This window comes from Anastrepha obliqua, chromosome 4, assembly GCF_027943255.1.
Source record: "Anastrepha obliqua isolate idAnaObli1 chromosome 4, idAnaObli1_1.0, whole genome shotgun sequence".
Taxonomy (NCBI): Eukaryota; Metazoa; Arthropoda; class Insecta; order Diptera; family Tephritidae; genus Anastrepha; species Anastrepha obliqua.
The window spans coordinates 107,787,486-107,812,476 of NC_072895.1; the positions used below are offsets into that span (position 1 = coordinate 107,787,486).

At 38.5% G+C, this 24,991-nt stretch overlaps 1 protein-coding gene across 11 annotated transcripts; it reads right to left on the reverse strand.

Annotated features, from left to right (window-relative positions):
• Positions 1-877: 877 nt before the first annotated feature.
• Positions 878-23,839, reverse strand: LOC129243732 (macoilin-1). Of its 11 annotated transcripts, none has more exons than XM_054880978.1 (11): positions 23,748-23,839; positions 13,696-14,717; positions 8,352-8,496; positions 6,688-6,814; positions 6,368-6,494; positions 5,371-6,296; positions 3,454-3,717; positions 3,255-3,383; positions 2,380-3,173; positions 2,118-2,310; positions 878-2,053 (listed from the first exon to the last, which is right to left on the reverse strand). In XM_054880978.1, the coding sequence occupies exons 2-11, from the start codon at positions 13,773-13,775 to the stop codon at positions 1,353-1,355; spliced, it is 3,486 nt and encodes a 1,161-aa protein (XP_054736953.1). In that variant the 5' UTR covers positions 13,776-14,717; positions 23,748-23,839; the 3' UTR covers positions 878-1,352. The 11 variants fall into 11 exon arrangements, with proteins under 11 accessions (XP_054736953.1, XP_054736957.1, XP_054736952.1 ...); XM_054880982.1 differs by having other exon boundaries at positions 23,680-23,809; XM_054880977.1 differs by having other exon boundaries at positions 23,627-23,809.
• Positions 23,840-24,991: the final 1,152 nt, after the last annotated feature.

The window sequence follows — 24,991 nt, forward strand, 5'->3', positions numbered from 1 at the left end:
TCATGCAAAAGAAATCGAATTTCATACTTAAATGTATATGTTCAAACTCGATAATAAAAAAAACAATTAGTTAAAAAAGTCAAACCGTTTGTGTTTTATTCAAAAAAATTCAAAAGTTGAAGCGCTCTTACTGAAAACCCCTTTATAAAAAATGACTTTTGAGAGTAATTTTCGAATTGTTATACTTTTTATAATTTCAATAGTAATTTCAACCTCAATTTCTATTCATTTTACAACGCGCTTAGTTTGAGTTAACAAACAAAATCCTAGGCTGCTTAAATCACATGCTTCCGTTATTTTGAATGAAAAATACGAAATTAAAAATGGAAAAATCGCTGTTTGTTCGGTTACGTTCCCCAACGTAAAAATCTTTTTACCGTGGAATTTACTCACTCCATTCCGACTTTTGTTGAATTTATATATGAAGTTTATTTTATCGGGTTTCGATATGTTATCGACTTTTAAATGAATGCTGTATTTCAAATTTGCTATATTTCATACGACAACGTAATTTTTACTGACCACTTCAATAAAAGGTTATGCTACTGTTTCCAAAACAACAGGTTTAACGATTCTCGCATTTTCATACCATGAGATGATATTTAGAGTTTTGGTTCAACGGCTTCACCCTCATAAGATTGACATGATTGCATGAAAATTGTACGAAAAAAGGGTCAACTCTCTATCTTTATCCAGAGTAGATCTCGTCATATTCAACTTGTGAACTCCATCTGAAAATTTGTCCAATTCCACTACCCATTTCTTTGGATGCTCTCTTAAACTCGAATCACCTAACTCTTCTTTCAATTTGGCTCGCACCTGCAACAGCTAAGTTACTTCTATAATCGCTCTAATTAGAAGAAATCAAAAGCAGTAATTAGTTTCTTTCATTTTTCTTTTAATTTGTGTTCTCTTTTGTTTTGTTTTCTTTTCTTTTTCAATAAGATAATATCATGTTCATTTGCATTTTCATGTCCATGTTCATGTTGGTTGTTGTTGTTGCTGAGTGTTTATCATTTGCTCTGTTAATAATTCTTTTTTGTTTTTTGTTTTTGTTTATCAATTTTTTCATCTGCAGTGATTTGCACTTGCTCTGACCGCAGCTATTGGCTGGCAAGCTGATGCCCGCCTCAAACGTTCACCGGTCAACCAAATTACCGCCAGCACACGCTTTAAATGTTTTTTAAAATATCTTGCAAATAGTTCTATTAATATTAGATGTTTTTGCTGCGGATGTTTTTGTTTATCTTGCAGTGTCTATTGAGGATGCATCAATAACTTAAATAATAATCTCAATCTCAAACGTTACGTCGCATCAAATGGCTAACGGTGCCTGCGGATGCAGGGTGTTGTCAGGCATCACCAGCGCCACCCACCGACACACCAACACCAACACCACCGCTACCCGGTGCACCTGGCCCACCTTTCGGCGTATATACAGTCGCATTAGGGTCGAGGCTAGAGCCGCTGCTACCACCACCACCGCTGCCGCCTGGAGAAGACGCCGACACAAACACAGCCGTGGCCACTGAAACGGGCACTTGCTGTTGCTGTTGTTGCTGCTGCTGCTGCTGCTGGTGTTGTTGATGCTGATGCTGTTGATGTTGGTGTTGCTGCTGTTGTTGCTGATGCAGTTGTTGTTGCTGCTGCTGATGCTGTTGGTGTTGCTGCTGCTGTTGATGGAGCTGCTGCTGATGCTGTTGGTGCTGATGTTGAGCCGTTACGTAATCGGACGGCGCTTGCTGCACACCATAATCGGCCACTGAATTCTGTGCACCGACGCGTGCCGACAGCGGATGTCCGGCCACTGCTGCTGCTGCTGCTGCCGCCGCCGCAACTTGTTGCGCCGCTGCTGCAGCACTGAGACTGCTGAGCATCGGCGAAGCTGGTCCGGGACCTGTTTGCAGCGGTGGCGTATCATTCATGCGTAACATCGAACTAGCGCTGGCCGAACCGCAAGCAGGTAGCAGTTGATCTGTGGGCATGACGCAGAGCAATTGAGCTATTTTCGCCTTTAAATCAAGCACTTCATCCTCCTTGGCGCGACGGCGACCTAGCAAATAAAGGCATACATTGACTTAAAAAATACTTTCATACAGTCGATATTTGCAACTCACTTTCCGATATCTCCAGTTGCCGCTTGGCGTCGCCCAGAGCTGAGAATAAGTCCAGCTTAACTCTCGTCTCGGCTGAAAGATTCTTTTCGAGCGTACAGTTTTTGTCCTGTATCGCGGCCAATGCATTCATCAGCATCTCTGTGCCAGGCTGCGCTGAGTCCCGATTACGTATCTCAGCCTCGAACATGCGCAACTGTAAAATTTAATCAAGAAAAATTCGGTTTTAAATTGAATGTATTTTTCACACCATACAACAACCTACCTCCTGCTCCCATTTGCGACCATGCTGTTCGGCCATCTGTTTCGCCTCCTCGGCTAATTTCAGATCGCGCCGCAGCTGCTTGATCTCTTCGTCCATTTGCTGCTTACGTTGCTTGCATTGCGTACTACATTCCGGCCGAGCGGCCTTCTCTTCGGCAATTTTGCGGGCTTTCTTCTCGTTATTCAATTGTGCGTCTAGCGACTGCTTTTGGCGACGCTCCTCCGCCAAGCGTCGCTCGATTGTCTGCAGCTGCAGCATATCGGCGTGCCGGCCATTCGTGAGCTCCTGTATGCGTTTCTCCAACTCGTCGCACTCTTTCTGTTTGGCCTGCAAACAGGATTTCGTAGTCAAATTCGACTCGAGCTTCTGACGCAGTTCATTTTCGATTTGCTTCATGTGACTCAATTCCGCGCGGTACTTCTTAACGTCCGCTTCGAGTTTGAGACATGATTCACAGATTTTTGAGACCACTTTTGAGGCTATATGCGAGATGGTGGACGAGGCTGAAGCCGACGCTCCGGACGATGATGAAGATGATGTGGAACTGGCTGATGAGGTGGATGAAGATACCGATGAGGCATCGGAGTTGTTGTGATTACTAGTACCATTATGGTTTTGAGTTGTTGTAGCATCTTTGCTGTTGCCGCTGCTGCTGCTAGTAGTGTTGTTGTTGCTTTGTTGATGATGATTCTGCGAGTGAGAATTGGAGTTGTTCGCATTGCTGCTGTTATTATGCGAATTGTTGTGATGATTGTCCTTGGAAGCATTATCCTTGCGTGCACGGTTGCGACGTCCTACAGGGGCACAGAAATAACAAGCATATTTTGTTTTATTGTGAAGCAGGGAATAACGGTATACGCTGTTTTAAATCAAACCTTTAGTGCGTTCGACTGGCTCCACTACAACATCATCGACGTCATACTGCAAAACATTGCCATTTGCCGTTGGCGACGTCGCACCGGAAGTGCTATGTGAATTGGTTTTCTTCGACGTCCGGTGATCATCTGCAAGATCGAAAAGCAAAAAAGACGCATATCAGTTTTATCCATTCATACTGCCACGGTAGCCGCTCACCACTTTTCTCTTTTGTTTGCTGTTGATGCGTCGGATGCACCTGACAATTACTGCCCGTCTCCCAATCGCTACGGTCTTTTCCGGGATTGTTGTTGCTGCCATTGACGCTATCCGCAGCCGCTTGAAAGCTATTGTTGTTGTTGTTGGTCTTGTTATGTTTGGAATCTGCATCACCCCCACCGCCACCGCCGCTGCCCCTGCCCTTATTTTCTTTATCCATGCTGCGACGGTGGCTTTTGCCGCCAATATGACCATTAGATGTGGCTGGAAAAAGAAAGGAGGAGCTAATGAATTTTTTATGGACGCGCAAAAATACAGGTTATAATTAGTTAATAAAATTCAAAAGCTACTTTTTTACAGTATTTCAGTATCTAGAAAAGTGTTGGTCGGTGAGGAAATCTGCATATTAATATTGAAAACGTGTCGTAATTCGCATTTCATAAAGTTTTGTTATTGCATAAGCATTTGTACATTTTTATTGTATTTACATAATTAAGAATTTTTAAGAAGTAATTTTGGTGGACCAATAAATGTTTAATATTTTAAAGTACAATTTCGAAAATATGCAAAAGCAAGAAAATAAGCTGCTTAAAAACTTAAAACTACTTCTTGAAGCTTTAACTGGCAAAATAAGAATAACTCAGAAAAGCCTAATGCAGTATTTTAAGAAATTTTGTTTTACTTGATTGCACTAATTTAGAATCTCTTTTTTATAAATTAATTCAAATATTGGATTGTCTACGCTTATAATTTGGAATATTCAAACTAATTGAATTGGAATCTCATCGCAAAGCGGACTTAAGATGGTTCAGTCACAGGATTTTATTACTTTTTCGGCTGTTACATCTGTTTGTCATTTTCATTTTATGTGAAGATATATTATCAATTATAGTTTTCGAAACTTTTCATCATACCAAGTTGAGGTTAGGTTGAGTTGAGTTGTGCTTGCCTAAGTAAGGCTTGAGTGCCGAGAAGAAAAACTTTAGAGTTGCTTAATGATGGATTATGAATTGAAATAAACACCAAAACTCGAAATTAATTAATAAAAAAAAATATTTAAAAAAATATATATAAAAAATTATTAGAAAAAATAAAAAAATATATATAAACAAATATTAAAATACTATATACAAAATTATTTAAAAAAATGTTTTCTTCTTTTTTAATTTTTGCTGAAAAACATCAGCTCGAAATTAATTAATAAAAAAATGTGTTAATTTAAGAAGTATGAAGATATGAGACTGTGGTTTGAGTGAAAAAAAATTCGAATTACAATCGGAGTGATTTCTTAAACAAAAAAAATATATATAAAAAATAATAATAAAAAAAAAAAGAAATAATTAAAAGAATGAATAAAAAATTATTAAAAGAGAATATAAAAAATGATTAAAAAAATCAATATACAAAATTATTAAAAAAAAAATTATTTCTAAAATATATAAAAAAAATATTTTTTTTTAATTTTTGCTAAAAAATCTCAGCAGTAGCAAGCAAGTATATGCAAACGTATGTATATACATACACCGTTATAAACAGAAAATACTGTACCGAATATGTACAGTTCTATGTTAAGTTTTGAAACAAAAATACTTTTTAATTTTACCTATAACAAAATTCTTGAATCCTATCAAATAAAATAGCAATATTTCTAAATAAAAATTAGGCTTTTCATGAGTTATCACGTTTTTCTACAGAAGCAACTGCCGCAAATAAACGCAAGCAATGTGAAAAATTTACAAAACCAGATTGCACGGCGAGCTATCAACAGCTGTATTTGCTGACAGTTGCTGATAATTAGTAACGCATTTTACGATACTACTTCAAATTATGCAATAAAAAAAGATAATACTTGTATGTATGTATGTACGTATGTACAATAGTGTGTTAGCGTAAAAGCTGTATGTAGTTTAACATTACCACCACTACTACCACCACCAAAACCAACATTAGAACCAGCGTTATTGCCATTAGTAATTGCCGCTGCTGCTGTTGCTGCTATGGAAGCGCCGCCGCCACTGTTAATTTGTAAGTAATTCTTATCATCAACAAGCGTTGCGGACGCACCACCTATGCCAGTTGACGCGTTCGCTGCTGCTGCTGCTACATTTGCCAATAAACTGCTAATATTATAATTGCCACCGCCGCCACCCCCACTATTACTACCACTACCACCAATACCACCACTTGCTCCACTACTATTGGCATTACTGTGGTTGTTGTGATGATCGAGCGGTGACGACGTGGATGCCGACACTTGATTGTGATTATTATGATGATGGCTTTGCTGCTGCTGCTGTTGATGATGATTATGATTTTGTTGTTGATGATTATGATGATGATGGTTTTGTGCTTGCGTACTCAAATTCGTACTATTGCTACTACACGTTGCTGCAGCTGCCGCCGCTGCTGCTGCTGTAGCCGCTGCTGTGGCTGCTGCTGCCGCTGATGCGAGCAAACCATTCGCCGTTGCGAGCGCACTACAAGCAGCTGATGTGGTTGAATTTGTGGTGATGGAGCTGTTGGATGCATTTAATGCGTTGCTAATTGCCGCCGTCACTGCTGCTGTCGCATGGGAAGAAGCGGAGGAGATTTGTGCATTTTGTGCCGTTGGCACACTGCTACTACCGGGACCAGCGGTTACCGCCGGCACGGTGGTACCGGTAACAGCAGGCAGTTGTGTCGTCGCTGGATCGTCTGTTGTTTCCTCCGGTGGCAGGGCTTGTTGCAATAATTGCATATAAAATTCATTCTCTTTCGCAACTTCACGTTGTTTACGCTGTCGCATTCGATAGCCTATGTAGCTTTTAAAGCCAAAGCCCAGTGTGACCACCGGGTAGCCAATACTGTGTAGCGGGAGAGAGGGAAAATTAAAGAGTTATGGTGCAAACGGGTTTTCAATATATGTTATTCATACCAATGCGCGGCGAAGGGACGACACAGATCCAAATGCGGCATGTGACGTGCATCCTTCCATCTGATGCCTGCTTCTAGGTAAACGAAGAGCATCCAAAGTATTATTGTAGGCAAGCATATGCCCTTGTCTGTGGTGGGATAAAGAGAAAATTGGTTAGCAATGGTGCAAGATTAAAAAAAATGTAAAATAAATAAAAAATAGTATCGAGTAATAAAAATATTAAAAATGAAGTGAAAAACAACTAATCCAAATAAAGCATTTTATAGCATACACACAAACATATATATGCATGTATGTGCTATATATTCCAATACTAGTACCTGTATGCCATACGTACTGCACCCAGACGTAAGTGCTCGCTGCGAATAGCAACCAGTGCACTGGTATAAAAAACAAACATACCAAATCGGATGTTATTGCAATGCATACGAATAACACAGAAAATGCCTGAAATGAGAAAATGAATTTTTTTACATGGAAATGTTAGAATGGAATAGAAATTTATTTGGTATGGAACACTAAAATAGCAATCAGTTAAAAAATAAAAATATTCGTAGCTTAAAAGATGCTAGAAATTTCTCTACAATGAGAATACCTGAGTGTGCATTGTTTGTTACATCAAATTGAAGATAAAAATCAGCTTTTAACTAATTGGTATGTTAGCTACAGTGAGTGCCACTGAAAATCGTACAAATATTTTTAATGTTTGCAATATTTGCTTTTCTTTTATGTTATTATTGTAGAAAAATATAGGTGATATATTTCCCAAATGGTATAATCATAATTCCAAATTAACAAAAAAAAAAATTACAAAAAAAAAAACACAAAATTTGAGCAAAAATCTATTTAGTTTAGGTTTTTAGCTCATTTTCGTATAATATGGCACAAGTTTGAAGTGAACAGTTTTAGGTTTTTCGCTAAGCATTTTCACAATAGAATGCATTCATCTACATAATTTTAATTCTGTTTCTGTGGGGAAAATGCGCAACACAGCCAACGAAACACATAAAAACTGCTTAAAACTAGTTACTTCAAACTCGTGAGAATGAGTAATATTCGTTCTGTAAAACTGGAGGATATTTACCAAAGAATCTGGAAAATTCTCACAATACTAACTACCTCTGTACCTGTCTCTATTCTTTCCTATCTCTTTCTGTGATACTTTTCTCCTTTCTCCTTTGACTATCTACCCTCTTTCCAAAGTTCCAAATTCAAATAATTCATAATAATTAATAATTTTTAGCCTGAGTGTTTTAGGAGCCACCAAATCTCTTGATGCTCGACCAATTCAAATTTCAATTTCAGTTACTTCACACCTTCATCTTATATAATAATAAAATAAATCTGTTGATTGTTTGGCCGAGCTCCTCCTCCTATTTGTGGCGTGCGTGTTGATGTTGTTCCACAAATGGAGAGGCTTTCAGTTTTAAGCCGACTCCGAACAGCAGGTATTTTTATGAAGAGCTTTTTCATGGGAGAAATACACTCGGAGGTTTGCCATTGTCTGCCCAGGCGCGATAGCTATTAGAAAAAACTTTCTATCATTTTGGTGCTCCATTCCTGAAGATTCAAACCTACGCACTTCCGAACGGTAGTCCTGCACCAACTCATTCGGCTACGGCAGCCGCGAGATCGCCCATAAAAAGTTTCTCTCCCTAAATACCAGATTATAAGGATACTTTTGCCATAACATCTGATTAGTATTTTTGAAATTTTCAGCCAGCTTGTTTTTATTTGGCAGTTGATTTATGTGTATGGTTTTGTTAGAATATTAACTATATTTTCATAATATAATAAATTTATAAAAAAAAAAATACATCACGGTTTACAATTGACACTCACTGTGTATTCTCTTTCTAATTCAATAATGAAACTCGTCTCTGTCTATTATTACTATCTTTTTCACAATCGATTAAATACACTAACTGAACCTTCATTCTGTGGACTGTACTATTTTTTCTTTTTCTTATTTTGATAAACTCACCAATCCTTTATATTTAAATGAGTCATGCACCGATCGTAAAAGTAGCCAAAAAGGCCATAAAAACTCGAAACGAAACATAAACATAAAATCGGCGGTTATCACAATGGCCCAAAGTACAAGGAATTTCATGTACAGGACAGTTGCGCTGAAAAGAGAAGCGACAATATTGAAGATTAATAATAATATTGGAATAAGAAAAAATGTAGAAACTGAAATTATAATGGATTTTATTATTGAATATATTAAATTAACGTATAGTATATTAAGAAATTTTCGAAGCTTTTCATCATCATATCAAATTGAGGTTAGGTGTGCAGGTAGCAGATATCGAAAGATATTAAAATATTTATAGAATTATTTTACATTATAATCGAATTCTGCAATTTAAGATTGTCATCAAAAAGTATCGCAAAAGACTGGCGAGTGCTAGAGAAGAACTGTTCATCGCGTAGAATGTGGCATTTGGTGAAATCTGAAAGGAACTGCAATAAGGGCCAAGAATCCAGTGAGATGCCGCGCAAGTGTTAACAAATGATATAAAGAAGTTACGGGACAGAAAGAGAATGACTGAACTTTCCGCGAACTATTTGCTGCAACAGTCAGTAAAATGTACCGCAGTGACTCGGGTTTTAACCCACTGAGAAGTGTTATTTTAACCATTCCCATAGCAGCCGGTTCTAGGTACCGGAATGACTCGGGTTTTTCTCGACCAACGGCTGCCGCCTCAGTAGACTAGTAAACTGCTACAACAACAACAACAAGTATACTAACCCTGCGCTGAACCTCATTAGCCCTGCTTTTTCAGCGATCGAGGTCGATGATCTGTACTCGCTCCCACTACAGGCGGTTTTACGTTAACGGAACGACTTGGATTTATATCCGGTCAAGCACTGTCACTCCAGCAGCATTCCCCATATATATAGGGTGGGCCATGTAAAATTTGCTTTTTGAATCGGCTACAAAAAAAATTAATTAATATTTTTTCGAACTTTCGAATATCGTTCAAATGACTGCCACGACTGGCTTTACAGTAGGCCATTCGATCAACCCAATTTTTAAGCACATTTTCTACTGTTTGGGCTCCAATTTCATAAATGGCAACTTCGATTTCGTGTTTTAAAGCATCAATCGTCTCTGGATGGTTCGCATAGCATTTGTTCTTAACGGCTCCCCACAAAAAATAGTCTAACGGGCTTAAATCACAGCTCCGAGGCGGCCAATTGATATCGGAATTTCGGCTGATTATTCGGTTTTCAAAAACGGTAGCCAAAAGTTCGAGTGTAACTTTGGCAGTGTGACAAGTTGCACCGTCCTGTTGAAACCACATGTCGTCCATATCATCCTCTTCAATTTTTGGAAACAAAAACTCGTTGAGCATGTCACGGTAACGCTCGCCATTTACTGTAACCGCGGCTCCTCGCTCATTTTCGAAAAAAAAAAATGGCCCGATGATGCCGCCAGACCAAAAACCGCACCAAACGGTGACTCGTTGTGGATGCATTTGCTTCTCTACAGTAACGTGTGGATTTTCTGAGCCCCAAATCCGACAATTTTGCTTATTGACGTAGCCACCGATGTGAAAATGAGCTTCATCAGAAAATAAGAAGAAGACCCACCACTTTGGAAATACTACTGTGTCCAAAAAATAAGGTGACATTTGATTTTAAACTGCGCGCTTTGAAGGATTAGGAGAATTCTTTTTTTTTTTAGGTTGGTAGTACTGTGAGTGACATCTATGTCAAATTTCATGTGAAATATTCATTTACTGTTTGAGATACGCGTCGTTTTGTGAGCTGCTAAAAGTGAGTTTCTCGTTTTTTGCAATGTCGAAATTTGTTGAGCAAAGAATTTGCATTAAATTTTGTTTGCGGAATCAATTTTCGGATACGTTGAGGATGGTGCAGAAAGCCTTTGGTGATGAGGCTATGTCTAAAAAAAATGTTTACAAGTGGTATAGTGAGTTCCAAGCCGGTCGTGAACGTGTCGAAGACGAAGAGCGTCCTGGGCGACCATCAACCTCAACTGACGAAGCTCACGTCCAACAAATCAAAGATTTGGTGTTGAAAAACCGTCGATTAACGATTAGAGACCTTGCTGATGATGTTGGCATATCGAAAGGCTCAGTCAATACCATTTTGAAGGATGTTTTGGGCCTCAAGCGCGTCAAATCTCGACTGGTACCGAAAACATTGAATTTTTTGGACTCGTAATTCGTGATCATTTCATCAAAAACTCAACCCATATCGTTCCGCAACCACCGTATTCACCTGATCTGGCACCGTGCGACTTCTGGCTGTTCAGCAGGCTCAAAAGACCGCTCCGGGGACACCGTTTTGACACGATAGAGGAGATTCAAGCCGCAACGAAGACGGAACTGAAGGCCATCCCGGAAAGTGACTACAACCAGTGTTTCGAAAATTGGAAAAAACGTTGGCATAAGTGCATTGTGTCGGGAGGGGATTACTTTGAAGGGGATGAAATTGATTTGGAAGAATAAATAAAGAATTTTCAAAATAAATACAATGTCACCTTATTTTTTGGACACAGTAGTAGGTTTTCAATATTTCCCAATTTTGTTCAAGCGTATAGCGTCCCATTTCGTAAATGTCAAACCTTTAAGTAAATTATGAACACATTTGACATGTCATTTGTGTTACCATTCTCAAAAAAATAATATAGGTGGTTCAAAAAGCAAACGCTATATGGCCCACCCTGTATGTAGGGGGAATGTAAGTGTTGCTACAACAACAAAAATGATCTGTACTAAGCAGATTTGCAGAATTTTTGTTTACAATCGAAAATAATTTAAAAGTATTTTGAAAGGAACTCATTGCATTGAAAGACAAAGGTTGAGTTTCAGAAAAGCATTGCTGCAGTAACCGGAGTCCCTTCCGATTGTCTTTTTTTTTTCCTCTTATATCAACAACAATAAATAGTTGCAGCCTTATCAATTCTTCATGAATGTTAAACTTGTTATTTTGCGACTTGTGTTTGTTGTTGTAACAGGGTAAGATATTCTGTAATAATTCTTGAGCAATTCTACTGAAGTTACAGTCACTGGCCGGATATAAATTCAAGTTATTCCGGAAAGAGCGCTGCAATGGCATTAATCTGCTCTGATTTCCACGATCTCCACTCTGTGGTAAGAAACAAAAACCATTTTTTTTAATTTATTTTCCATTGTATATACATACATATTTAATTACCAATTAAGGTGGCTTCTAATCGCATAATATCGCAGACCGCAATCCAATTGGTTTGAGCGTCAAATACTAAAAACATATCTGCTTAAACCACACGCGACGCAAATGTGCGTACGTGTGTGTATGCGCAAATATTGTCAAATACGACCACAAATGTGACCACCAACAAGCAATAAAAATCCAACAAACCTAAATAGATTCGTATGGAATGCCACCACCTAGTAGCGCCTATCAGTCAGCTGGAGGCGCGATCATTGGATTGCGCTGCGCTAAATCAATCAAATTCAATTAAGCGCTCTTCGCCAAGAAGACTCATGCACATACATACATACATACCCGTGCACATAAGCGCATATTAACACATTCGATTTGTTTGTTTGCAAAACGCCAAATATATGTGCAAACAAACCGACCAAAATGATATAACAACAAAAATGTACAACGCACAACGTACAACGTCAATAAAGTAGAATTCACAAAAAAAAGTGAAATAAGAAGCCAACCAACAATGCGTTTGTTTGTGTTAAGTGTTTGCGCTTGTACGCGCGCAGTTGTGTATTTGTTTATGATGCCTGCTTGCAGCTGAAGGCTTTTCAAATGCTTTTTGTTGTTAGAATTTCGAGAGTTAAAATGAAGCAACATAATGACTAATAAAATGCTTCAGTGTTGATCGTCGGATTTTAACGACCGCAGATATTCGATATTCAAAATCATATTTTCGAAAATTCTCATGCCCAATCGAAGCAAAGATGGATTACACGCACCAAATGGGCAACGCCGACTCGTGCTCCTCAAGGCAGGCAAACAGTGAGTTTGAAGCTTAGACGAGGAAGAATAACTTAATTATGTAGTCCTGTGATAAATATTCTGGCTACTATGTCAAAGCACAAATGCCACTATGGATTCCTGCTATGAAGACAAAGGCACATATAAAACATTTGAAAGAAGTCAAGCAAATTCCCATTACTTACGACCTAGCCAAGAGTACTTATCTTGCAGTCAGTTTGAAAGTGGCAAGAAGATGTTTATGTCGCTAGAAAAGCAAAGAGTAAGAATTGTTTTTTCCCGCTTTCACGTTAACGAAATGGGCTTGGCACAATAAGTTGGATTAGTGAGGATTTTAATGACGAAATAAGCAGAAATTAAAGTGTTCGTTGGTGTTGTTGTTTTAGCAGTCTACTTAACCCTGCCAGTGTAGTGTAAATCACCGGCCGTCTTCGTCTAACTCATCTAACGGTAGACCCAGAAAGTGTGCTGTTTCGACAGATTGGGTCCAGACTGAGAGGGGTGTTATATGAGTGGGTTTGATGGGCATGTGAAAAGGGTGCCGGGTGCCTGCACAGGCTGGAGATATGTTTAGTATGTCGCGGTCAATTCTGGATAAGTAGGAGTTTAATCTGCTACAGTAATTTTGCCAAGGTTACGGGGCACTCTCGGTGAAGCTGGAGATCTTCGTCAGCAATGGGTGGCGGTTGGACTCCGACAACGACATTCGAGATAAGAGTCTCCCGATTAATGTCGTTTATTGTCTGTCTGTACACAGTCTAGTCCAGTAATTGTCGTTCAGCTAGAACTCAAGCAGGTGACTGCATGGCTGGGATCTATGGTAGCACCCTAACAGAAACTGCTTGCTCGTCTCGCGGCACACCTCCGAGTGTAAATCTGTCACGAAGAAGCATATCTTCAAAACTATGTATTATATTTGCCTGCCATTCGAAGGCGATATGCGAATTCACGCTCTTCATTTAAAGATCAATATCTATCTATACATTTGTGAATCAAATGTGCGCCACTTTAATATGTACTAGCGTAATAATACAACCCTGAAGTTGAGACCAACCAAAATGGCGTTACAAAGGCAGTGGGTTCTACGTTACCGGAACGACCGGGATTTATAGCCGGTCAAGGACTGATACTCCAGCAGCATTCCCCTTGCATGTATGGGTAATGTTTATGCCGCTAAAAAAAAAACAACAATGCCTTCATGCACGCATTGACTCTTAAGCGTCGCTAAGGAAGCACTACACCCAACGAAACTCACCCCAGGTAGTCAAAAATTTCGCTAAACGAAAAAGGAATGCATTTTTAAATGAAAATTTTAACTTAGAAAAAATTAATTGCATATTACTTTATTTACTCACCTGCCATACATGCCTTCTGTAATTTTATTACGCTTTATTGGTCGTCGTAGTTTGCCGCAGTCGGCATTGCGTCGCTTCATCTTGTATTAGCCGTAAAAATCCAAAATTTCTAAACTTCTGCTGCTCGTATTCAATTCAATTTCTTTTCCAAACTTCTATACTAGATTTGTGTTGAGTTGCTTTATACGCGAATTATGGATGCAATAGCATCATCAACAAGCTGTGCCATACATATATACACGAACGCGTACACTAACAAAGAGGGAGGGAAACTATACCGCCAGCCTGTCGAGCGGTGTATGAGGAGAGTGTTGCTTGACTGTCACTCTGCTGCACTGGATTCTATTGCGTGCAATGACGCGCCTTTTTCTCACTGCCTCTGCCAATATCTCTATATTTGCCTTTGACTGCAACTGCTTGCTTCTTTGCTCCGTGGTACTTCAGATATTCAAAATTTACCGAATAAAACACAAAACCAATCTGCTCGTTTTGCGTATTTGGCGAATTCTATACGTTGTTGTCGTCGTCGTCGTCTATTTATAAATGAGTTTACAAATATGTTGCTCGAAATGTTTCTATTGCTGCTGCGCCTATTGACCGCTGATAAAACGTCATTTTCTCTGCAACGACAACGGCTGCTACTACGGTTGATTGACGTTCTTGCCAGTGCGTTACGCGAAATTCCAATGCAACTGACAACTGTCAGAGTTGTGTTCTTCACCTTCTATGACCAAAACAAGCAGCTACCTATGGACGCACGCGTCTGCTATGCCAAGCGTTTTACTCTGAATGCGTACGGATTGGCGGTAGGCAGACAAAAGTCTATTTGGGCGATTTAATTATCTGTACCCTGTGCGTCTCCTTTCACTCTTGATTTCTCTTAGTTTTGTTTTTAACTTTCGCGTTTTCGTTATGCCTTCGCTTTTTTAACTTTTTTGTTTAAACTCTGCTCTGCTCTGTTGCTATTTTCGGTTACAATTCGTATGTTCGTCGATCACATTCAATTTTGTTGTGGCTTCTAGCTATAAAACCAAAATTAGTTCAATTAGTTCTTTTGCGGTTTAGGATTAGAGTAAAATGTATGGAATTTTTCACAAATAGAGTTGATGAAATAGAATAAAAAAAAAACAAATACCACGAACAATACATTTTTGAAAAGCGACAATTTTGAAATTGTGAAAAAAGCAGTTTTCAACTTCCACCGGAAAATTACAAATTTATGCACAGATATACTATGGATATTAAATAACAGATTATTTTCAGCTCAGCAACTCACAAATATATGCATTCAAAGGCATATTATTCCAAATTCATAAATTTACCGTTACGAATTCTAAAAGTCCAGATAAACCTTACATTTTAGAAGTATATTCAAGTATTTTTCCAAGCAGCCTACAAAAAGTCGAACGTCCAGTGAGTCTGAAAGTCTAAAGTGAGGTTAGGTTTTAGCAATAGTCATGTTGATAGTAAACAGAGCCTATTTTGATACCGTGAACCTCTCCATCGGAGTGCAGCATTATTAACACAGCACTGCTTGATTCTCCCCATTTTAGGCATTGTCTGAGAAGTCTTTTCAATCTTCGCCTACGAAAGTGAAGGACTTTTGTGGTGTATCATTATTTACGTTTTTGACTCTCAATTTAATTATATTCCTGGGAGATCAGACATATATGTATACGAAGCTTGGGGCTGATATGCACATCCGAAATTCATTTCTTCTTCTTTCGTATTTGTTTTCGTTTGGACAGACCAATGCGAAAAAACTACATCAAATAAAATCACTGGTCCATTTTAATACAGAGGGGGACTCCCTTGATCTGTCAGACCAGATTCAGACTGAGGAATTTGTACACATTCGGACAAGCTAAACGGCCTCAATAGCTTAAAATTACGTAAATGAAACATTAACTAACCAATTTTGTTTTTAAATAACTTCTTTTCAAGATAAAAAAATGATTTTGAGGGATGGAAATCGTATGGAACCGATAGGCTGATTAATTTTGCTCCACCGAAGTGAAATGGAATACTGACAGGGACGAAGAGTTTCAGCTACCTCGCGAGATCCGCGTAACTTTGGCCCAATTGCGTTCTGGGTATTGTACCGGGTTAAGATCTTACCTGTGCAGAATCGACCAAGACATACATATGTTCAGCATGTGATGCACACCGCACGACACTAACCATCTATTCACATGCCCTATCAAACCTACTCACCTAACACCCCTCTCTCTTGGGACCGAAATCTGTCGAAACAGCACACTTTCTGGGTCTACCGTTAGATGAGTTAGACAAAGACGACAGGTGACTAAATCGCACAATAATAACAATAACAACTGACAGAGCTTGTGGAGTAAGCGCACGTCTAGGCCAAGGGTAAGAAAATCGTTTTGACCCCATACAAAATTAAGTCAGGGAAGATTTTCGACCCAGTAAAATTTCAAATGAATTTCAGTAAGTCCATATATGTCCATATCTAACAAAGCCGATAGATTCGCTGGATAGATACAAGTTGATTATTTACAATTAAACTGGATATTCAGAATTTTTCACTCTTTAAAATGCGTGTATATATGTCCGTGTTGTATTTAGTAACTCCCAAAATCAGAATTAGAATTTCTGTGAGTCATTTCCCTTTTTTTGACATTTTCTTTACCCAAAACACTGGCAAATATTTAATCACAGCTTATTCACAACTTATGTGTATTTTATGGTTCCTTGCCATAAAAAAATTATCGTACTAAAAATGTATTTCGTTGAATTTGTTTTGCGTTTTCTGCTGACGTTAGCGCCACACCACACCCACATCCATGCCAACGGATTGTTTTATAATGATTATAAACATATACATATGCGAACACATTGTTAAACTTTATTTTCCCCCCAATTAAGAAGCCAATGATGACTATGCAACAACTTTTCCGACAACAAATAATAGGAGAGAATCCAACACGCGTACACACACACACACTAAAATGGAAGAAACTTTGACGCCTGAGAAATCTGACTTTGCCTATGCAAATATGCCGTCGTCCACCCACCACCCGCATAGAAGACGACAAAAGCACCATTTACACACACGAGATAAACACTTAACACTAAAGGCTTAGCGACCAAAGTTTTTCCAACGATGGCAACAATTCAGCGCTGATAATTGACTTGATGGCCACCAAAAGCAAAAACAACAAAAAAGAAAGGTAAGAGATGTGTATGAACCATGGAATGAGCAATGAAATGATATAGGCACAAACAACGCCATAAGCTCATGAAAGCGGAAAATTATAACAAATCTGAAAGGTAATAAAAACAACTAACAAAATATATGAAAAAACCGAAACAATCGACTACTTTCGTCTTAGATGCAAAATAGGTGAAAAGCGAAGATAAAATATTGGCAAAAAAAACAAAAATAAGAATACAAACAATTAAATTTTTATTTATAGTGTTTTTGTAAGTTTTACGTTGGCGTTATCTGTACAATTGCGGGCAAAATAACAGTAGTGGCGTAAGTGTAATTGAACTTAAACTTTGATCGAAAAAACTTGTTATAAGAAAAAAAAATTATAATAATAATTGTTTTATTCCAATATGTAACTATATACCTTTAAAGTAAAAAAAAAATACACTTGTGGTCACACAAATAAGTCATTTTATCCTTTTACAATATACGCAATAGTTTTCATGCAAACTATAAAAAAAACCTTATAAATCACAGTTCGAAACTTTGAACAAAATTCATAAATTCAAAAATTCCCAACTCTTTAATAAAATTTTTTTTAAGGTTTGCACTTCGACCTTTTCTGCCCTCTACTCATCACAGTACCTCACCCAGACTAAGTTCCCTTAATAAACTCAGGATAGAGTTGGGTTGGATTCAGCGTATGTGCCTTTGTTCTGGCTATTGTTGGCCAAGATGTCTGGGGTACGGTACACTAAACAGGGCTAGTTTACTGGGGCGGCAGCCCTTGGTTGGGAAAAACCCAAGTCATTCCGGTGGCCTTGGGAATGAGATGTCTGAATCTTCTCCGCACTATAGCACAACATTCTAGGAGAAGGTGCATTGGAGTCTCCTATGAATGGTCTCAGAAACTACAGGAGTCAGTAGACCATATCCCGATCATGTTCAGCTGGCCACACAGTCTGCAGTAGTTTGTGAGAATGCCCATGAGCATTCTCAGCTTATCCTTAGGGAGGGTTACGAGTTTTTAAACCTCTTTTGGTTGTATCCTCTCATTAAGGATTTCGTCTAACGTAGCCCCATAGTTTGGTGCCAGCAAACCCCCTTAGCCACAGCTCTTCACTTATAAGCTTTTCCTTGATGGTGTGTTGTCTCATGGAAAGGAAGGGCGCGGGGCCTATTTAAGACAAGACCGCAACTCTCTCGCCAATACGTCCGCTATTTCGTTCCCAGTTATACCCCTGTGTCCTGGAACTCAAGTTAGCCGGATGCGATTGTGCATTCCTAGTAGATTCAGTTTCTCGATATACGCAAGGACCAGTGAGGACTTGATCTCACAGGAAGATAGGGCCTTGAGTGCCGCCTGACTGTCGCTCAGAATGGCAATTCGCTCATTCCGGAAATTTCTGTCTAAGTTTATCTCTGCACATATACAGATGGCAAACACCTCCGCTACTTAGAAAACTATCCATCGGTACGCTTGCTTCTGTAGCTGCAAATTTCAGCGCTTATGACTTTAGGGGTCTTCAAGTCATCTGTGTACCGGGGCAGGGCACACTACTGGAGTTTTCTCTCAAATGCAGGTCTACTCCAATTTACCTTATGGTCCTGTTCAAATCTGAACTTCTTTTCGCATTTGATTACTTTAGTGATATCATCTCTGGATAAGTGGGAGCTGCAGCTGTAGGACATGTGGGTATAGCCCCCCGTGATGCCCACGCATGCTAGACGGTGCCCGCACTGTTGTGGGAGTGGCTCTCGATGGCCAAGCGTTCGCTCCATATGTTAACATTGAGCTTATTACAATGATGTGCATCCATCTCAGTATTCTTGGGCTACAACCCCAGGATTTTCCTCCTAGACGTTTGCAGATCATGGGAGCCTTTTTGGCTCACAGCTCAAGAGTTTTAAAATCTCGAAAAATCTTAAAGAAAGAGATTTCTCGCTTCAATGCTAATATATTTCGTAAGTACGATCGCGAAAGAGTTCCTCTCGCTCTCTTTTGCTATCCAGTTTTTTCTTGATCAACCGATAATATTATATCGTTTTCTTCATATTGTAATTTTCAATATACGAGTATGTTTAGATTCAGTACAACATTCGTGATTAAAAATAATTTTCCATAAGTCACTGCTATTTTTTCAATCACAATTGTAGATATGTATGAATTAGCGCGCCTGTTGTTTTAATGTTTTTGTTTTCATGAGTTGCTTTCATTTTTGACATTGTTTCTTGTTCTGTCACCGCCACCCGCCACCCACCGCTACTAGCCATTAGCTCCTTACTTACTTTTGTTTTTGTTTAATTTTTTTGGCACAAACAATCCAAAAATTATTCGTGTTGAGTAATTATTATGCAAAGGAAGGCGTGCGCACATACACAAATTTCGTACAACAACAGACTTGCCTAAATATATTTACTTTGTGCGCATGTAAATGAGAAAATGAGGCGGGAGAAAGGGAAAGATGATGTGCTGAGTACTCAGCGGCTTGGGGTGGCCGCATCAAACTGCTTACGGCGAAAGTAAAAATCACAGACATTGAATTAAATTTCTATCAGCCACGCTGATAAGCGCTTATTATTGTAAAAGAATGATGCAGCGTAGATGAGTGAAAGGGGAAAAGTTGTGTGCACGTTTACACCAAAAGCTGACGATAGCAAGCGGCTGCGGGGTCACTGAAGCATCTTCTGCAATCGAACGGAAATTGGTAACTTCGGAACGCGGAAATGAAAATAAGAGTGTACGAGAGAAATGGAGGCATTAGAATACTTGGTGAGCATTGCTGATTTATTCGGCGATGGAGAATATAGTATATGCAGCACATTGCGATGGATAAAAAGAGGAAATATAAACCAGTTGATAAAAATTACAAACCGAAATATACAAAGAAATGAAATAAAGTGGAAAAATATACAAATAAATGGAAAGATATTAAAAAAAAAAATAATAGAGCGTAGCACTAGATTACCGAAAAGACCCGTATTTATATCAGGGCAATGAGTATGAATTCCCCTGACATGCTGCTACGGCGACAACAACAACAGCACAGACTTTATTGCTAGAAACTTTTGAGCTTCGACAGTTTAGGTATAGCGACCAATTTAGTGAACCTGCCGTATTGGGGAGCAGTGGGAATTAATTAATTGAGTCGCATTGTGAACATAAAACGTAAAAAAATTCCAAATGAATTTCGGCCTTGAAAAAAATGTAGAACAAGTTACGCATCATAAATTAGAGAAGATTGTGCGTATGAGGAGAAAGATGACAGATATTCGCTTTACACTAGTATCTTAACGGAGTCTGCGTCGTCAGCTTCGAACTGATATACTTTGATGCTGTGAGACCTTCTCTGAATGCACGGCCGTATCCATTCAGATTCATTGAACTTATGCGGGTGCACTTCCAATTCATCTATGTCGATGAGTGACGTGTTTACCTGTGGAAAGTCAGAGACAAGAACGGATGATGAACCACAACTACAATCCGGACAGACTTTCGTTAGTAACTGATAATGAAAAATATATTTGAAGTGGGAATTGCAAGGACTGTGACTCAAAATTTTAACAATAATAAAAAACCCAATTAGAGAATGACAATAAGAGCAGTCAATTTCGTTGATTGTGAAACAAAATTTATCGACAGTTATCGATTAACTGCACTAATACATATTCGATTCATTTAACATCTTCACTTAGTTTAACAACTATTTTTACACAAATCGAAATGCTATTATTATACAAATTACATTTCATCGAGAGCACAAATACTCCAGGAGAAGCATTGGAGAAAATCGAAGAGGAGAATAACGAAATCACCGTTTAATCACTCAATTGCGTCGAATTATATGTAAATACTGAATAAACGTCGCAACGGAAAGTGCTTTTAATATGAAGCAATAAGTAAAGCATAGCATAAATAATTGAACTAACAAACAATATCGGGAAAACCACCCTTAGCTTTGTATGCCTCCCCTATGAACGAGTCAGCCGCCATTAGCACATGGAAACACAATTCACTCCTATGTCACCCCACCTTTTTAGAGCACACCTTAGCAATCGACTGCAATTAACTGACATAAATTAAACAAAAACAACATTAATGTTGAAAGCAAGGATGTAGACGATGGAGGAAGCACAATAGTGAAAAGGATGAACGCCAAGAGGCAGACATACAAGTGGTTAAGGGAAAATCTCATTCAGACAGTAGTCACAACTGTTGGATGCGCGGTGGAGTGTTGCTGTGGATATGGAAGCTGGGTTGCAGGGAAAAACATACACAACGAATGAAAAAAAGCAGTGCGACATTCCGGCATGTGAAAGTGGAGAGAAAAGAAGGACTCTATACATAGCGTTTCGCTTAGTTTCGTTCTCATGCTGCTATGGCGCTGCTGCTGCCTCAGATAATGACGGTTACGGTGATGATAGTATTAGTGCGCCATTGGAACATCTTTACTCATGTGTTGATATACATACATACATATATGAGTTCAATTCGCCAACTCGGCAAACAGCTATGCATTAAGCTGCTTCTGTCAACGTTGCCGTCGCTGCTTGCTCGGTTGCGCTTCACAACGGAAGCGGAAATAGTAGTAAGGTGGTAAATGAGATGGCTGGAGCATATGAAAGGGAAAAATATGGACCAAAATAGATTTGGAGCTACTGATGTGCGAATATGAAGCGGCAAAGTGGGTAAACGAAGAGCGTAGAATAGAAGAAAGGCAAAAAAAAAACATAGATGGTAATGTAAAATGGATCTCTTTGAAACTCAAAGTTTACCAGCAGGCGCATTATGAGGGTTGGAATGTGGTGAAATAGTTTGAAGTACTTGGATGGTAGACAAAGTGCTGCAAGTACCTACATAACTAACGGAGTTGAAACACAGGTGTTGCATAGGTAGCTATGGCCATACGCATAAATATGGAAAGAAATATAATTAAATAGTAATTAAGCCTAGAATCCAAAATAAATTCCTACACTCAAAATGGATGACCCTTGTGAATGACAAATACAATAGTATTTTTATTTCACGTATGATGAGGACGAAGGCGATTAACGCTAGCCTTAGCCATTTTAAAAATTTGAATTTAATGCATGCCGGTAACTAGAAGAACTTACAAAAACAGAAGTACGAACGAGTATACATTAATGCATAAAATAATTTTTCCCCTAATTAATCTAACCAAAAAATATTTTTAAAAGGAATTTTTAGGTATTTAGATATCACATATTCATGGATTCGATTCCGCCAGCAAAAAAAGCAACTTACTAAAAAAAAAAAATAAACCTTTTGTATTTTAAAATAAACATAAAACTAAGGAAAATAATCTTTTGAAGAAATCATATTGATTTCATTTTAATTCACACAAAACATTGGAAGATAATAACTGCTCAAAGTTGCCAAGGTTGGATTCCGTATACTCATTACTGTGTCAATATTTCTATGCATATCCTACATTAACCGAAATATTACCTTTATATTAACACAATTTGCATACTTTATTTTTGAATTCAGGCGCAAAAATATGAAATACATCAAAAGGTATATTACGAGCATATAGACATAGCGATTTCATATAATATTTCTTTTATTTGCTGAACGTGAAACACGCATTTCGCCACAAAACTCGTTAAATATGCAAATAATCCACAAATAGACGATAACACATGACCGCATTGGAGTTTACAATGCCAAAGGGCTCTTGCTGATATGCCGCCATCAACACCAAAACCATTAACAGCACACAAATATTGTATGTTAAACCATAGGCTAACACGTCACTGCGAAATTAAGCCTGTAGGCAGCCACAAAATACGATGCTTAACAATTTTTTTAGCAATGCAATGTGTATGTATATGCTTTCTTAATTTAGTAAACATTAAAGGAATTATACCCACTAAGAAAGGTGTAGAATTTGAAGTGTGTAAACATCCGAGTTGTTAAAAATTTTGCTAAACGGCTTACCAAACGGACCGGCTGCAACTATAGCAACAAAAAACGTGATGATGAAAAGCAACTGCAAATGGATTTTGCAGCATCCACTTTGACAGTATGTGTCTGTATTTTGGTCCCCCCATATCTGTTAGCAACCCCCCTTTTCCCTTCCGCATAACAACAGACGACTGCATTCGCTCACTCACTCGCTCTAGTAAGCTGAGAGCGGACCATTACGAAGAAAACATACACACAAAAAAAAAAAAAACAAAAAAGAGTACACGAAGGCAGCGAAGGATGCCATCGCCGTCGCAGCAGCAGCAGAATCTTTTACCGTTTTAGATACGGCTTCAGCACTGCGCTGCTGTACGCTGACGCCGTAGCTGCGCGCGTTATTCACGGCTATCTGCTGATCACAGCGGGTGGTAGCAGAACCAACGCAATGTAGTGGAGCACTGGCCCATGCAATACTGCGGCAACGATGGTAATGTGCAACTTTTTCAATGCTTTCCACAAACTCTTGCACTATTCACTGGTTACCACGTCCTACTAGTGTACTTCCGAAGTATACAATTTGCTATTTAGCAGTGGCGTTGTTACTAATTTTATTTTGCCAGCTTGGCTGTTAGTTGTTAAGTACGCTGGAACAACACTCTATTGCAAACGAATATTCACACGAATATGCTAAACATAATTAAAATTTTGCGTAGAGAACAAACATCCACCAAGCTAACGACGACTGAAACGGCTACGTCGCTGTCGTTGTCGCACTAGCAAGGAAACAACAAAAAAAGTAGTTGTGATGGAAAATTTTTCACATTCACCAAAATGCTGCAAAAACCACTGCTTCTTTTTTAACAAATTGCACCGCACATACGCCCGAATGTAAATTAAACTTCTATGTTATAATTACACTTATTTTCTTCACTTCTATGCTTTTTTTACCGTAGTAAAGTAAATTTTTCGAAATTTTCACTCCTTGCTGCCGTTTTTCGATTCGTCGCGACTCGTAGGATGACTTATGATGCTGCCAGATGTGCACAACAAACGAATATGCACAATTCAATTGAGAGGGGCCGATATTAGGCACTTCAGTATCGATTGTTAATGTGCGATTGAGTTAAATACTTTTCACGAGAATGTTAAAATAAATACTATGATATTGTGTACATTTTCTTTTCAGAGAACTATTAATTTTTTCAAAGTTTTTAGCATTGAATTTAATGTTTAGCGAATTTTGTTCGAGAAGAGGCAACATTGAAATTTGAAGAGTTGCTTCGAATATGATAAAATTTGAAGAGAAGAGTGTTCACAGTCGTTTAACAACTTTGGAAATAATTCAATATACCTACCGTGTTGGCTTTCTATTACTACTACGAAAGGTTTGCATATAATGTCCAAGTGTGTGGTCAAAATTTAAAAATTATTACACAAATATAGCCAATATATTAGCTTTCTGATTTATAGTAGCTTTTCTAAATTGGGTTATCATTAAGAATTAATAAGAACATTTAAAATTTAAAATTATTATTTTTTGTATAAACTCGAAAAGATGCCTTATTACACACGCTGATTTTACCGAAATAGCGAAAAGGAATAATATTCACTTATAAACACTCTTTATTCATTTATCATTTGATCTAAAGCTTTTTTTATTAAGGCCTATCACACGCACTTATCTGCTATTTCTTCTCTTTCCGATAGCTTCCAGAATGCCAGTCTATTGGTCCTTGGTGACTTCAACATGGCAAGTAGCTCACCCAGAAATGAATGCACGAGATTGTTATACGACAGCTACTCTACATCCGGATGCAAGCAATGCAATCGTGTATTCAATGAGCAGGGAAACTTACTCGACTTTTGCTTCAGCAACACCAACACAATTCCGTATGGAACTGTTGCTCTGGTTCCTGAGGACAAGTATCACCCGGCCCTAGCCTGTCAGCTTAACTTCCAGCCTAGCTTAACACCGGTCGGTATCCCTAACTATGCTTTCAAGAAGGCGGACTATGCCAGCTTGAATGTCTTTTTTATGAGAACCAATTGGACAGATTTGTACCAGCAAAAATCTGTTGATGATAAACTGCGTTGGCTCTACAACATTATTCAGGAAGGTGTTACCCAATTCGTGCCGGTTTACTTCAGCAAACCCAGTAGATTTCCACCCTGGTTTTCTAGGGAATTAACTG